The sequence below is a fragment of the Argiope bruennichi genome, chromosome X1 (genome assembly GCF_947563725.1).
Source record: "Argiope bruennichi chromosome X1, qqArgBrue1.1, whole genome shotgun sequence".
Classification (NCBI taxonomy): Eukaryota; Metazoa; Arthropoda; class Arachnida; order Araneae; family Araneidae; genus Argiope; species Argiope bruennichi.
In genome coordinates, this window is record NC_079162.1 from 116,389,484 (window position 1) to 116,407,395 (window position 17,912).

At 28.1% G+C, this 17,912-nt stretch overlaps 1 protein-coding gene across 1 annotated transcript in view; it reads left to right on the forward strand.

The window, feature by feature from the left end:
* Positions 1–17,577, forward strand: part of LOC129958640 (uncharacterized) — a 36,415-nt gene extending 18,838 nt beyond the window's left edge. The window contains exons 5-7 of the mRNA XM_056071240.1: positions 1,275–1,786; positions 7,222–7,323; positions 11,350–17,577. Of these exons, the coding sequence (XP_055927215.1) occupies positions 1,275–1,786; positions 7,222–7,323; positions 11,350–11,507 (772 nt within the window). The 3' untranslated portion in view covers positions 11,508–17,577. The remainder of the gene's footprint in view (positions 1–1,274; positions 1,787–7,221; positions 7,324–11,349) is intronic.
* The last annotated feature ends 335 nt before the right edge of the window (positions 17,578–17,912 follow it).

Sequence of the window (17,912 nt, forward strand, 5' to 3'; positions counted from 1 at the left end):
TATGTAACTGGTTCAGACATTCAGTGTAATTAGTCTTAACACATGCATATGTTATGAAGCTGATAATATATGATTTAATTTAAGTAAATATTATCTAAAAGTTATTTTGTAGTTTAAGATTGAAGTTAATAATATAATGTTGTCTTATTATTATTATTTTTTTTAAATAAAAGATTCACATGAAATTTGTCCTGTTCTTTAAGCTTCACGTAAAATAGAATTAAGTTAAAATTCAACAATAAAAATTTTCTTAGCTTAATTCTTTAAATGCTAATTACTTTAAAAGTTAAATTTACTGTCTACTTTTTTTCTTGAATTAGCATATCAACTTAATATTTTTCTAAATCTTCAACTATTGTCTTCTTTTTATGTACAATAGTTGTGCATCAATCATCTTGAATTTCATTGATTTTTATATTAATTTTTGGTATAGTACATATTTTTTCAATGAAATGAGAAGAAAGTTTTAAAAAATGGATTTTATTGCAAGAAATTTCAATGTAATATTATAATTTCTTTTAAATTAGTTTAATTTGGTTTGCAATATTCTGAATTTTTGAAAAATTATGCTTGCTATTTTTTTATTAGGTCAATCCTGAATGATTAATACTGAAATATTTATATATTACAGCGGGCATAAAACATTAGTATATTAAGTTAGTCAAGATAATTTAATATATTAATATCGCCAGTACTGAGTGACTATAATAGATTTTTATATTTTCAGATGGAAATAAAAAGTTATGCATTGTTTTTTGAAAGACCACAGAGTCGTGTTAAATCTTTAATTTAAAAAAAATCAAAATATGAATATAATTCTATGTGCCTTTAGGTTTTCTAAGGAAAATAAATATCCTAGTTTTTATCAACTTGGATTATACTTAAGATGCATTAAGATTTTTTTTTCTTTAGAAATATTCCTAAGACTTGAAAATAAAAAATTCTTCTACACATTTTGAATGTCTCTGAACTTTTGAAAATAAAATTTTCCTCGGAACCTGAAATGGACTATAAAATCATCGGTTTGATTTCATAATCAAATTTATCAAATGAATTTCAAAAATATACAATTTTGGTTATTGCAAATAAAATATAAAGTATTTTCAATATTTTTACTGGGCCAAAACTTGTCCAATAAATTTATCGAATTAATATTAATTATATTGAACTAATACTTTCTATCAAATATAAATAAAATGTTTAAAAAAATCAAAAGTTGAGAATGAATTTTTATTATTTTTGAAATCAACCATAATTTTTGTGTATATTTTTAGTTGTGATGCAGATGCAGAAAAATGTTTCTCTGACCGATCAGTGTCTTCCTCACCTGATAGCGTCAATCAAGAATTTTCTCCTGTTTTTATGCCTGCTTCATATAAAATTTCATCTCATATAAACTCTTTACCTTCTTCACCTCTTACAAATGAGTCATCAAATAATGAACCATATGAAGCCTTTCATTTTGCTCCTCCCAGTTGCATTGAACAGGAAGATAATGATCAGCCACTAGATATGAGTAGAAAACGTCCTCTACAAATGGCATCATCAGAATCTCAAAATACTCAGCAGCAGCAATTAAGACCATCTGTGATAACATGTGCATCAGCTTTGTTGCGAACTCAGTGTAATCTTTCAGACTTAGCTCATCAGATGTGTACAGCTAATGTGAGTGACAATAATAGTGATGATGCACCTGATAATGAATGTATGAATCATCAGAACAACAGTGTGGAAAATGAAGAAGTGAAAGATGTTAGGCCAGGCCATCGACGTGAGATTGTGTCTGGTATGTTTATATTATATTACACTTTGTCAGGTGATTTTCTGGGATATTTTATTTGTTGTATATTTTTTGTATTCATATAAATTTCGTTTATAAGTAGTTTTGGTTAGCTGTTTTAAATACGTTTTAGAAATTTTGCATCTGTAGAATAATGATATGAATCAGTTAAATTAGACATTTTGCATACCCTCCAACACCTACGGAATTTCCGTAGTTGCTACGGAAATTAGATGAAAACTACGAAATTACAGATCCATAATGGTGGGAAAAAATCTAATATATGTTTATGCGTGAAAACTACAAAGTATGCTGAACCTTTTACCGAATCTTCGTGCACAGCATTGTGGACAATAAAAATATTTTTAGCATGGTTGGGAAAAAATAAACAAACAATTGTCTTGTTCCTGCATGAGTACAAAAACGCTGAGGTCGCTCTTCATAACAAAAATTAATGTGGGAGTTTGTTATGATGTTAAACTCAGTAATGATGACAAGAAAAGCAAAAGTGCTTGCTATTTAATGAAATAAAATTGTAAATGTCTAACAAAAGTGTTAATTTATTTCATCAACAAAATCATGTGTGATTTAAAAAAAAAATATTTCAGTTATATATTTAGGCAATGATAAATGTCTATCAAATACTTTTATATAACGTTTAAAAATATTTGTTTTGACTAATTAAAAAATTCTTTTGAAATTCCTATTCTTCAATAGTTTATTGATATTATGTTATTTGTAATATATTGGTAAGAAGTGCTATTGATGACTGGATAATCAATATTGAAGGGTATGATTTTGGGAAATGGAAGGGAAAATACCCTGTTAATTATTTTGGAGCTACAAAAAAAGAAAAAGAAGAAGGGGGGAAAAAAAAAGAAAAAAAAAAAAGATTATGAAGCAATGTTGAAATCTTGGTGGAAGAATTGTTGATTTGGCAGTTTTGCATTGATATATTTTTGTTCTCTTTCAAATTAATTATTCTAGAGTTGTAGATGTCTAGAGTTTTATATACTTAGTATCTCTACTATAGTGGAATTAAAGAGAAGTTTAATGCATCTATTTTTAAAAAATAATAATGTAGAACAAAACAGCCAACTGCTATATATGCGTTGGAACTGTAGGAGATCGTACTCTCTTGATATTTCAAATTCTTTCACAATTAAATTTAAGTCTGTCTTTTTCTATGATAGTTTGATGCTAAACCAAATATTTCCCTTTTTTACTTCCAATTTTTCCTTAATCCAGATTATGTACAATATACTTTATCGAATCATAAAATACCTGTGTTAATGATTCATCATTATATCTTTAGTGCAGATAAAAGATATGTTGCAGATAAAAAAAGTGTGAGGCAGGAACAAATAATATCAAAATTTCTATTGAAGAAATTTTACCTTCTTTATTACTAGTTTTACAAAGCAATTTAATTTTGGTGAAAGTAATTTCATTAAGTGATGCCATTGAAATGAAAAAGGATAATTTATTGAAATTTGATGTTTAAAGTATTCTGTTTGAAATGAAATGTTAAAAATTCTGATATTTTTAAAATCTAGAAAATTTGTTGACACAAAATGGTATCATGTCGCTCAATTTTCTGAATGCGACAGAATTACTTGACGGTATCTTAACAGTATTGTTAAGCACATGTGGTAATAGGTTAAGATAGAGTGTGCCCCACCCCCCTCATGGCTGATTCATAATTGTTTCACTTTTTTTATATCTACATACAAGTTACTTTATTTCAAAGATCTCCTTGCTGGAGAATTTTGTATTCACATAAGACTATTCAAAGTTTTGTAGTAAGTACACTGTAAAAATTATTTATTTGATGATTCAGGAAACAGTTTTTAAAATAACATAGTTATTGAAAGATTCCTTCTTAAATTCTTTTTATTTTACCTTTTTTATTTGATTTTTCTGGGGAAATTGATTCAGTACAAGCATATTTAATTGTTAAGTGCAGTCTGGTTCTTACTATTGAATCTTACATTGTAGTAATCTAAATATAATGAATGCATTTAAATAAAGGTTATTTAACTGAATAAATATTTTTACTTTACAAATTTTGTTGCAGAGATGTAGTTTGCCCGTTAGAAGAATTTATTTTTATAAATATATTTTAATAAAATTCATTAATTCTTATAAAGAAATTTAATACTACTATAGATATAAAATTCAAATTCCTGTGAAATCTGAACATTAAAATTCTAACTTACATATTCTTAATTCTTACTATTTGGATCCCCCCCCCCCCCATTGTTACTTCTAGTGTCTTACCCTCATTATAGAGGAGGTTTTACTCTAGATTTTTATTAAATTTTTACAAGGTTGCCATAGTGCCGGGAGAAACAGAAAAATACAAAGAGTTAAAAAATTATTTAAAAAGCAAGGAAAATGAAGAAAAATTTGAAAATTCCCATAAAACCCTGGAAAATATGGGGAATTCGAAGCTTCTTATTTCCTTTTTTTCTTCTGTAAAATGCCGATCTCTGAACATTGCAAGAATAAAAGATCGTAGCACCGCATGATCACAGCACCAAAAACGAAAGAACTGTGTCGCGGAAACTCACCCCTTTTCTACTCGCTTCCATTGTTTTTGTGTAATGAATCAGTCTAATTTCGATTTCAGAGACCATTGTTTTCTTTCCAGCTAAATGATTGCAACTAATGAGAATGCGCGAGACTGCTATATCTGCGTGAGAAAATATTTTAAATTTTTCTGGCTGGAATAGGAACATTTAATTTGCGGAAGCATCGTGGTGGTATTTGGTCGCTCTCACGTGAGTTTATTGAATGGTTTGTTTATTATTTGAGAAATTGTGAGTTTTTTCAGAGAAGATTAGTTAATTTTTTTTAAAACAATGAGCTGCTCAGAATCTATTTAATACAGATTGGACGGATAAAAATATGAATCATGACTTTGATGAATGGGTTAGAGAAATTTTCATTTGCTGTATACTGCACTCTTTGTAAGGAGACGATAAGCTTTTAATATAAAAAATAGGCACTTATTAGTCATGTCAAAAGAAAAAAAAAAAACATATGAAATTGCGTGCCTATGCAAAAAAGTCATAACGGTTCTTTGAATGTAAAAGGAATATAGGAGAAGATATGCCAACTCGGAAAACATCAAATTCGATGACCGAAAATAAGGCGATTTGGAATTTTTTAGTTCAAGAACAATAATTTAAATTTCAACTTTTATGGGCATTAAAACTTGTTGCGTCACATTCGTCCTTTAACGCATTCATGGATATATCGGAAATATTTTCATGTATGGCAGAGAAATAGCCTAACAATGTACTTTTGGTCGTACAGAAATGTCGTGCATTACTTGCTACTGATTAGCTCTGTTTTTTTCAAGACTTACCAGTATCTCTTAAGAAATCTTGAAACAATCAAACATTTGTAGTATGCTTTGAACCACATTTCACAAAAATTCTACTGGATTTTATTGTAAGATACTGGTGTGAATCAACCAACAGGATCTTCACAAAAACATTGAAGTTTAATATTTTTAAGGCATACCACTGCTCCAGAATTGTTTGATAATTTTAAAGAAGTTATATCGAGTTTAGATATATAGTTGCTTTTACAAGTTAGTATGGATGGACTAAATGTAAATTAAAAAAAATTTTTAAAACATTTTAAAGAAATTCCGTGCGAAAACGACTGTAAAATTTGGATTTAGATACTTGTGGACCAAACATAATCCAGTAGGCGTTTCAATATGAACAAAAATCTATTGAATGATATGTAAATATTATTCTAAGAGCAATGCCTAATTATTTAAAGGCTTCTCTTAGTATTTAGCTTCTCTTGTATTGCTAATATTAGGCGTTTCAATATGAACAAAAATCTATTGAATGATATGTAAATATTATTCTAAGAGCAATGCCTAATTATTTAAAGGCTTCTCTTAGTATTTAGCTTCTCTTGTATTGCTAATATTTTTCAGCCATTTCTTAAATTCAGACATCTCAACCAATGGTACCTTTCTTATTTAAATAATGAAAATCTTTTCATTTTTGTTAGTTAATGAAAAACTTTGTCAAAAGAAGCATAATCAAAGAAGCAAAAACATTAGACACTTATTTTTGATAGAGCTTGATGATCTTAAAAACCTAAGGCTGATAAAAAATGTCGATATTGAAATAATGATTATAGTTTACTTGATTATTATTGGAGCTACTGAAACTGAAAAAAAAAAAAAGTTTTTACCAGAGTTTTTATATTTGGGAAGAATTCTATAAAAAATATTTGAACGCATATCCAAAAAATTTACTGTTTTAAAAACTACACCTTGCTGAAATTCAAATTTATTGAAGAACATTGTTTTTTCCACTGTTTAAAGCTGTACTGTTCTTCCATTATAACTAGCCCATGAGTGCTGTTTGCACATTTCCTCTTGTATTTCATATACATAAGGAAATATACAAAGTATTTTTTCCCAGACTTGAGTGGCAACCTTGTTTTAGGAATTTATGTGATTTTATAGAATTTGAATATTTTTACATTGCATTAATAGTGTATTTTTAGTATAATTAAATGAAGACAAGGTTAGGTGAAATTATATGCAAATTTTATTTTTGAAACTACTTTTTGGAGAAATAAGTATGGTATCTTCATACTCTCCAACAATTACCGAATTTCCGTAGTTGCTACGGAAATTAGAGGAAAGATACGGGATACTGAAAATCTACAAAAAAATGGATATATACCAAAACTACAGAAGACATCGAAAATGTCCTCTTCCTGAAACCTCGCTCATAGCAATGTCGATAGTAAAACTTTTTTTAGCATGGCTGGAGGGAGGGATGGCATCTTGTTACAGCATGAATACAAAAATTCGTTTAATCATTAAAAAAATGTATATGAGAGTTTATTACGTTATTACGTTTTATTATGTTAAGCTGAGCAATGCCGACTTAAAAAAAATAGCAAAGGTGCTTGTTGGGTAATGAAAAAAAGTTTTAAATGTCTAACATGTAGTTTGTTTGATCAACAAAATCGTGTTGTGTAATTTTAAATATATATATATATATATATATATATATATATATATTACTTATATATTTAATCAATAATAAATGTCTGTTAAATAATTTTGAATAGTGTTTGAAAACGTGTGTTTTAATTAATTAAAATTCTTTGGAAATATTTATTCTTGAATAATTTGTTGATACTGCATTAAATGTAATATATCTAAGAAGTGCTATTGATGATTGGGTTACTAGTGTTGAAGGGTATGTATCTTAGCAATGACTAATCAGTAATCTATATATGTCACTAGTATAAAACAATAAAAATACTACTTTAAATAAAATTTCATAGCATTTTTTTTCCATAAGGAACTGATTTTGACAGATATTAAATTTATTCTTTAGAGTTTACTTTTTTTTAGTTTCAAGATTAAATATGGCTGTGTTATTTTACAGGCTCTTGTGATCCTGTTATTGATGAACACTTTCGACGTTCATTGGGTAAAGATTATCAGCATATTTTCTCAAAGTCTACCAGTAACAGTGTGTCAATCACAGGTGAATGTTAAAATTTTCTTGTGTTTTACTGAACTCTTTTTAATATTTAACTTAAAACCATTCATTAATGAGATTACTTAATTTGTTCTGTGAGAATCATAATTCAGTGTATTCTTAGAATTTATATCTTCTGTCTGTAAAGCAAAGAAATAAAAATGGTCCCTTTAAAGAAAAGGTATTTTTAAAGGTAGATTCTGTGTTAGATGACAAGATACCATGACATTAAGAGCTGTCTGACTTCGAGAAAGGCGTAATTGTTGGATATCATAGAAATGCCCGGTTCTTAAGGGACATATCTAGTGAGTTAAACATCCCAAAATCGACAGTAGTTTTTGTGACTAAGAAGTGGAAGATGAGTGGTGATTGTCGGAATGTGTTTTGACTCGGCAGACCCACAAAACTAAGAGATAGAGACCTACGAGAACTCCAACGAGATTATTCCAAAGGAATGCGGAATAATCGCGCCAAACCGATGGCCCACATACTCCAGAAGTTCCAACATCCGAGACTGTTGTTTCGGTAAATACCATCCGCAAGGAAGTAAGTACATTTGCTAGGTTTCCACGAGGTTTGCTATCGCCCATAAGCCTTTGATTACAAAATCCAAATTTGATACATCTCGGTTGAGGTGATGCAAGGCACGCCGAAATTCGGTCGTGATGAGTGGTAACCGGTTCTCTGGAGTGATGATTTCAAGGTTCAATTCCTATCAGTGGTATGGTAGAGTCTGGGTTTGGAGTATGCATGAAGAACACTTGTTGCCAGAATACAATATGCCAACAGTTAAGTTTGGCGGAAGTGGAATTATGGTCTAGGGATGTTTCTCGTATGGATTGAAACCTTTGATCCTAATTCATGTTTAGTTCAACGCCGATTCCTATTCCACTGCTCTAAACAACAATGTGTTTCCGTCGCTAGAATCATTGTTATTTCCAGGATAACAATGCTACTTGTCATGTTGTGAGGTCCACCATGGATTGGTATGATTATAATGGGTTGAAGCAACTGATCTGGCCTGTCCAGAGTCCAGATTTAAATTCTATAGAAAACATCTGGGAATAGTTGGATCTCCGAATTAAGGGGTGCAGCAGTCGTTCAAAATCAATGAAAAAACTTATATGTCTTCTCCAAGCTAAGTGGAAGAAAATACCATTGTCAATCATCCAAGCACTTGTGAAAAGTAGCCCAGAGGGTTAAGGCTCTAATTGCCTCAGGTGGATGATCTACCAACTATTGAATATGAATACATAATGTTTATCTCCTTTATCAGAAGTGTCCAATTACTTATTGGTTGATAGTGAATAGATATATAATATAGGTGCTGCTATTTTAGGATGCCTGTTTTACTCTGTTAGATACCAACAAGAATTTATCGGTAATTAAAACATATTACTTCATTACATCATTTGAAATTAAATTATTTTTCTTTTGATATTATCGAATTTCTCATAAATTTGGGGGGGGGGATTTTTGCCCATAAATTTCCTAAGCATTTACCTTTGCATTTAGAATAAAACATTTTCTTTTGTCTGGCCAAAGAATTTGCTATATGTCATTACCTTAATATGCTGATGCTAAAACTTGAATAAGTGATTGTATATTTAAGTTAATGCTGTTTTTTTTATTGCAGCCACTGATGAATTAAAAATACAGCTAACTTGAAGATACTACTTGTATTTCTCCCTATGTTTAGTAAAAAGGATTTAGCAATATTTTAAAAATGTCTAAATGGTTATGATTGGTTTCGTTTCTGTATAAAATTCTTAGAAATGAATGTTGGCCCTGAAATGTTCACATCTACAAAATAAAAGATGTAATTTATAATCTAATCTCTTAATACTTTTATGTCATCATTTACTCAGGATCGTACTGTTTCTCTTTAAATGACATAATGTGATCAAGACTTTCTTATCGTTTTGAGGCATGTTATTATTTTTGTAAACCAGTGGTTTATTTTAGAATTCTGTTAGAAATTTTTGTTGTAGGTGTGCTTTAAATATTTTTACAACAATATTTTTCTGTTGGTAGCGATTTTTCAATAATCGGTTTAAAGCATTTTCAAATTTTGTCTTGAATTGCTGCCGTCCGTATAATTGTTTATGGAAAGAAATATTAAAGCATTAACCCTCTCTGTGGTAGATTATTAAAAATTTTGGAAAATAATGAAGAAAAAATGTAATGAATGGGATTAGTCGATGGTTTAAAAATAGATCTTGTTATTAAAAATATTTCTAACTTACTCTTTTATGCTTTGGAGGGAAGGAGGATGAGAGGAGTCTTTATCTGGGGTTGCCCCTCTAAAGTAATTGATGTGTAGAAAATCTTCAGAAGGGATTATGTAAATTCCTTATGAGAGTAACAAAAATTACGAATATCATAGGTTCATAAGCATTTTTATTTATATTCTAAGGGATTTAAGTATTTTAAATATATGCAGTTTTATACATTTTCTACAAAATTATTCTAAACTGCATCTAACATATGTAAATTAAGAAAAAATATGTTTCTGATTTATTACAGATATTAACTAAAAATTATTAAAATATGAAATATTGTGTTGAATTTAAAATATCAAATAAAATATTGAAACTGTGACAATTATTTGGAATGATATTTCTCAAAGCAGGTAGTAGTGTCTATTCGCCTCTTACACATAGGGATGTTTCATTTTTAATCCATTGAATATGCTTTTTGCACGAAGTTACATTTTGCATGCGCAGAAATGAGATATGTTTGCTAAGTAGATGGTATTCCCCTATGAGAATATTTTCAGTACATTCATTTTGATACGTTTAGAAATGAATTTGAATCTGAGATAAAATTATAAATGCCTCAAGGATATTAGAGAAATATAATCAGTTGATTTTGTTAGAATTATAATCTTTAAAAATCCGTAAAAGTATCCACATTGAAGTTAAAAAATCTTATAAACGTAAGCGTTTATAAGATTTTAACATACGTAACGTACATTAGCGTTTTTTTTTTTTTTAAATACATAAAACGCCAATGTACGTGCCACAAAAATCGTTCTTATTGTCGAATAGCAACGTAAAATATTAACAAATTGCTTTACTAAAGTTTCAGACTGATTCATAAAAAGTTTTTAAAGCTGCACTTAATTCAACGCTTCGTAATTAATGGAGCTACAAATTATCATATGAAATATTTTGGAGAGTGTTCGTCTTGTCGCCAAAAATTTCATTAATTCAGAAGAGAAAGGATGTAAAAGAAATAAAGAAACAGGCTTCAAACAAAATTTAATCGAACTCGAAAACAGATTTAACCATCTTCAGTTAGGTAATCGCTATGACTTATGGAAATCGATGATCATATCTTCCAAAACTATTATCTCACAAAAATGATTTTTGAACTATATTAAAACTTAAAAAAGGGCCCTTTTAATGATACCAGTTTCATTTTTATACAATTTTTTCTTAATTGTTATGAATTTTTTTATTATACAATCTGTTAAAATGTTTTTATTGTTATGATGAAATTAATCCGTAAAAACATTCAATCGCGGGCTTTTGCCAGCATTTAAATTTAAGATTAAAAAAAAAAAAGTCTTCAGACATTAACACCAAACTAGGACTCTCACTTGAGCTTTTATTTCATAATATATACCATTTTTGATTTGCATTCATGATAATGTTTGTAACTAATCGATAAACTAATCGATTTGTTTTTTAGTAATTAATCGATTTGTTTTTCAGTCATATCAAATAACAGTATTAAATCTTAAGTTTTTTTTTTTTTTTTTTTTCTTTTTTCCCCCTCTTTTGTAGGTTTTAGAATGAATAACTTCCAAATTAAGCTTTGTCAGAGATTTCTAACTTGCTTGAATCTCAGTTTTCCAAGTCGTTTGTGTAGTGCAGGAATTATTTTTGTGAGAAATTCTTTGAAATATTTTTTCCTCATTTCTTTTATTGTGAAGCTGTCTGATTTTTTTTTTTTTTTCTTCTTACGAAGAAATTGTTTTTGAATTCTGCCTTACAAAATTTAAATTCTTATGTTAATTTCTTTCAGTGGATGACCATTTTGCAAAAGCATTGGGGGAAACTTGGCACCAGATACAACAGTCGAAAGGAGTTGTAGATCCAGTAACTTCTACACATTCTCCAAATCCGTTACAAGCTCAATCGCCGCCTCAGTTTCTTCATCAGCCGGCAGAAATACTATCATAATATTTTGAAAGCAAAGTATTATGACAATTCGAAATATTTGTTATATACTATCCTAGTTGAAGCCTTTTGTGATTATTTGATGTAAAATGTGTTCTAAACAGTCTTGGTCATGGGAAAGATTATCTTGTTTTTTAAATTCCTGGGTAGTTTTTATTTACTTTTAGCTCTAGATGTAATGGTTTCATTATTCATAATATTTATAATGCATATTAAATGAACATGATGTATGCTTTGTGTGTCATAGGTGGTTTTTTAAAATTTTCTCTTTATTCTGTGAATATCTATGGAAAAATATATATTGCATTTGTAAAGGAAAGGTTATGAAGCAGGTATGATAATCTGCTTCAATCTCACAATCCCATTAGAAGTCTTTCATTGGAATGCATTCCTGTATAAGTATCTGGATTCTCTCTGTCACTTTAAATGTTCAAGAGCACCGTGTAAACTGTAGATAAAGTTTTCTTTGATTGTTTCATTGAAAGCACTTTCAAATGTTTGAAAAAATTTATGCCGTTTTCATGAATATCTATTTAATATATAATCCTTATTTTTAATTAATACTTTTTTGCTGTCGACCCGAACTAGAATATTTTTTTTTAAATGCAAATAGAAAGCACCTTAATATCTGTGTGGAAACTCTTTCATGTACTTATTATTCTTTTGAAATTAAAAATGATAAATATGTAGACAAATATTTTTATATATAACTGTTGGTGCAAATCTTGTCCATACGAAGTTTCCTAGTTTTCCTCCTTCCCCATTGAATTTGTTGATTGAAAGTATTTTTGAACTCTGCAGTGAGAAGATATGTTAATGCATGAAATTGATTTGAAGGTAACTTAAAATTGCTGCACCAGTTTTAAAATGCTAGTATATTTTACTTTTTATTACTGGTTAAAGTAAAATGACGTTTGGCACATTCATTGTGAAATGAAAAAGTGGAAAAAGTTTTGAAAGACATTGAAATAACTTTTTCTTTAAATTTATTTTGAATATTCTTAATAATGAAATATTTCTCTTTGAGAGTTACAAAATCAGATTTTTCTAAAATCCATCATTATTATTTAGATAATAATGTAGTTTCATAGATTATATCTGGAGGTAGGAAGAATTAAAAACATTTAACCGTTTGAAATTCTTTATAAAATCTTTTTTATTAAGAAATGAAAAGTAAAACATCATAAAGTTAGTATTATTAATTGAATTTCATTAATTACTGAAAGTATTATTTTAAACTGAGGAGTAATTTTCTGCCACTAAGTAATTCTTAAAGAATGTACCATAAAAATGTGCAAATTTATATTTATTTTTGGGTAATGAAAATTAGGTATGCATGTCTTCTCTTGCAAGATTTAACTTTTTTATTTTTCATTTATCTTTGAAACTGATCTCTTAAATTTAACATAGATACTTATAGCAGGACAAAATACTCAAATTAACTGTTCAGGCATGCAGTCAATGAAATGAATGTTGTAAATATCTTCTCTCTTTAGAACTTATGTAGTCACTGTGTTTATATACTTGCAGAAGTTGCTTTTATACACTTAACCCGCTAGCACTCGCACCCATTTTCGAACACGAGAACTCGCTCCGGGTATCTCATACCCTAATTCATTTCTGCTATTTATATATTAATTAATACTGTTTATAAGCAAACCTTAGGTAGTTAAATATTACAAAACAATGCATTTAAGAATTTAATAATAATTACTTATATGTTTAGAGACAATTTTTACAAATTACATACTGATGCTCTACACAGAGACTCCTTTCACATTTTTGGCACATAAACCTTGATTTTCTGTCTTTATTACATGGACAAAATGCACATCGTTTATAGTTTCCTTTGAGCTTTTTTGCAGGCGGTTCACTATTAGTAAATCCCAATTCCTTAGAAATGCTTGGATTTGTTATTATTCCTTGAGGCTTACGGTTTCTGTGTTGTTCTGAAAGAGCGAGTCCCAGTGTTTTCAGAAGCGACATTTCTTGAATAAGGTGTATTACCTGGAAACTTGCTAATTATATTCCTTGAAGGCTTCCTAACATTTTGCCGATATTTTGTCTTTTCCCATTTTGTTACTTTATCTTTGCCTATATAACAATCTGTTGTTGACAGTGAACATTCATCTTCTATTTCTGTCTCAATTTCAGTGGAAGAATCGTGATCGCTGCAGTATTTTTCATCCTCAGAGGCAACACTATCGTCAGATAACGGTTCATCGTCACTAGAAAGTTTCTATAAGATGTCGTAACTATTCACTTTCTTCCTCGTAATTCATATAGCGCGTCATACTGCACTAAACTAAGAGACAGAAATGGAAACGTTTGACGAACACGAGGACTCGCATGGGTATGACATGCCCCCAACCCCTCTTTCTCAAAATCTATTTTTAGAACATAACTGGTTTTTCTCCTAATGAAAGAATGTGGCCTTGGATGCAGCTACATGAAATTCTGGCCTAATCCGAAAAACAGGAAGTAACAAAAACGCTGAATGAAAATGGATCGGGCATGTCATACCCGGTGCGAGTGCTCGCGGGTTAATTATATGTTCATTTGAAAAGCATTTGGCTACCTAAAAAATAAATAACCGATTTTTCTCTCATGTTTTTGAAAAAATATTACATGTATGTCAAATGTACCGAAATTTAAAATTACTTGTGATTCATTATGTTAAAGAACAAATATATATCTGCCTTTAAAGTATTATTTATGATGCTCTGCTAAAATTTCAGACTTTGTATATAAAGTTTCAGTATTTAGAATAGGATTTGTATAAGATCAGATGTCTACAGTGTAACATATAATGGCCGATCTTTTTGATGTTATACCTTGCAATTTAAACCATGAAAGAGTTTATAAACTTTTCATGAGCTCAAATATATGTATATACAGTTAAATGAATTATACAACTTAACTTTTTGTTAATTTCTTCTGATTTGACTTGTGATTTGATAATTTATTTCATTCCAAATTTGGGCAATTGGGAATGCTTATTGCACCAAATTCTTTTAAAGTATAGAACTGTGATAGAATTTTAAAATGTTCTGGAATTAAAAAGGAATGTTACTCCTTCTTTAAGATGTTTTATTTGTCAATCTTTGCTGGGCATAAGAAGAAATATGAGGCTTCCCTGAAGGATAACTTGCTAGTTAATTTTTGTCTCACCTGTGACAACATATAATTGGATGTGTTATTTAAAATTGTTATGAAAAAAATTGAATTGGCACAATATTTTTAAGAAATTAATATTTTTAAAAGTATTTTATAGTAAATATACTCAAAACACTGGTGTGTTGTATATTTTACCTAAACAAATAAAATGAAAGTACTTCATTTGATAGTAACTACTTTCAGCACAAAAAAAGAAATCAAAATTGCACAAATGTCAATTTGAAGATTTCTGCTACATAGAAAGTCGAATTTAAAATTATTTCGAGAAATGTAATAAAATTTGATATATCAGTTTCATTTTATGTGTGTATATATATACCGGTCTTTTGTTTTACCTTGAATAAATATTTGTGAATTATTTATATTAAAATGTTTTTATTAAAATATTTATTAGAAGTTTAAAATCCAGTTTTTCTGGTGTGTGTTAATAGCTTTAGTTATTTGGTTCAAAGGCTGTTTATCTCTAATTTCTAATTAGAAGTAGTTGAATTTATATGATATACAAGTTTCAATGTATAAAATTTTATAAAAACCTAATTTTGTTGTCTTATTTGTTATACTTGCTGCTCTTTTGTGTAGGGTGGGCAATATGTTTCTTTGTTTTATTTTAAAATTCCAGAGAAGCAAGGTAGAGCATGGAAACTGAATTCATCAATATGGGCTTTTGATGCAGCTTATATGGATAAAATTTATAACTTGTTTTCTATACTCTTCTATGGAACTTTTTAAAAAGCAAAGAAATTGATTCTATCAATTATTTATATTTTATTATCATTAGTATGATTTACTTTTTTGTAATCATGTATAAAAGAATGTAAATTTTTTTAATTACTTATTACAAAACATGTTATATTGAAAAAGCAAGTGCTTTTTTAATTACTTATGGTTGATTTGGAACTGTAATTATCGTTCTAGAAGCAAAATAAGATCTTTTGTTTACTTATTATATAATCTAAATTTTTCTAAATGGTGGAAGTATGTTTTAAGGTATCTTTTTCAGAGGAATTCACTAATTATTTTAAGTTTTCTATCCTTTCCAGCTTTAAATAAAAGCAACAATGCATGACAAAAGTTACTCCAATGATTCCAAACGTTATCATAAACCCGAAAACGTTAAGAAATTTCTTAATAAACTATTAGTGTTATTTTGTAGGTCAACCTGATCTGGAATTGATTTTAAAAAGTAAAATCTTAATGTAGTTATTTGATGAAATTAGTTTTTAAGTCATAAATTTCGTATTTTTTAATGGGATAATGTTTATAGGTTGGCATACTATTTGTAAATTGTGATATGCATGCTTAACATATGTGATGGAAAGAGATTATTCAAATCGCTATACCGAGCTGATCGATGACTCTAGGTCTACGGAATTTGTCGTGTAGTTAAGCCTTGTATAATAAGCGCACACTAAGAAAGGCTTTTGAAAATTTTTAACTAGGATTATAATTAAAAAAAAAATCCATTTTAAAGCTTTTTTTAAATAATTTCTGTACAAAAACCATGTTTTCCACCAGTTTGAAGTTAAAAGAATTTATAAATGAGCTTTTCAGCGATATTTTATTTAAAGATAATAAATTTTATTAATTTAGTTCCTGAATCTATACTCATTCATATTGTGACTAATTTATTTAAAAAAATTAATAAATGAGCTTTTTATCTATTTTTAATTAAAGGTAATATCAATAAATTTTACAAATTTAGTTCCTAGATCAATACTCATTCACACTGTGGTAAATTAAATATTTTTTTTTATACTCATCTTTGTTCCTATATAATTAAGAATATGTAAAAATATTGTAAGCAAGACTAAAATATTATTATGTTATGCTATTTTGAATTAGAAGTTCAAATGCTCTTGAAATTTTTTATAACTACATGCATTTAGTATTTAACTAACATGCATTTAGTATTAACTTGGTCATCGTTTTGAAAAATTTTAAATTACTGTAAAATGTGTGTACTTTTATAGTACCTAAGATTTTTAATCAAATACAAAGAATAGGCTATAAATTGATACTTACGTGACTGTTTTATTTATTACATTTAATAAGTATAACCTTTGAGAATTCAAAGTATGTGCGAGCTTTTTATTTCTATAAAAAAAGGGAGCTACTACACAAAGTGCCTTAAGCCATTGCACATTGTTAGTAGATTTCGTGAGTTAATTGCGTTTTTTAAATGTCTTACTGTTTATCGAAAGTGTTAAATCCTTTGATGTGTAGATAGCATAAATCTGTGTGCAATTGAAGTTTTTTGGACTGTCACAAACCATTTGTAAATATTTAATTTCACTTAAAATTTTCGTAGTGTCTTATTTAATCAGTTATGAATAAAATTAAAACAATTTCTTTAATTAATCGATTTTATTGTATTTCAAAATGTTTAAAAGCTTCAAAGTTTTTACTTTTTTTTTGTTTGTTTGTTTTGCTGTGAAAAGCTATTTGCTTTTTAGATTTGCTTTTTTTTTTTTGTATACATTGTTAAAAATGATTGTTCTGTTTCTTAATCTTTGTATATTTCCATTTTTATTCACCTTCTATCATATATTACATGTCATATTAAATTTTATATATTTAAACTTTCATATATTGTTTTTGAAGATAAAACTGTAATTCTGTGAATGTAAGCCGTACTTTTAATGTAAATTATTTAAATCTCTACATGTCTTGCTAATTGAAGTTTTTTCTTAATGAAAGGCTTTAAAAAATTCTGATTTGTGAACTAAATTTAAAGCCTGTTTAATATATAAAAATAAATGGTCTTATTATGTTGTACGAATTGAAAAATTCAACGCATATTTTTTTAGTATCTTATTCCAATTAATTCGTATGTACAAACATCTTTGTAGTTAGGTTTTGATCCCTATTCAATAAAATTAGATTTTGTTTGTCTTTATTTGAGCATTAAAATTTTTTTTGTATAACTTGTAATCTTTATAGTATTGCAGTTATCTATAAATTTTTACATGTATGTATTTTAGATTTTTGAAGTAGTCTACTTAAAATGTGAAAAAAATAAAAAACTTCAAAACAAATTTTTTGTTGTATATTTGATCATTATCAACAATTTTAAGACATATAACGGCTCTATTGTTTTGGAATTGAATTATAAAAATGAATTTTACAATATATTTAATAAGTAATTGTTATTAAAACTAAGTATTCTTTTAAGAAAAATCATTAAAATGAATTTTTTTATAAATAATGTCATTAAATTCAATTAATCGCATA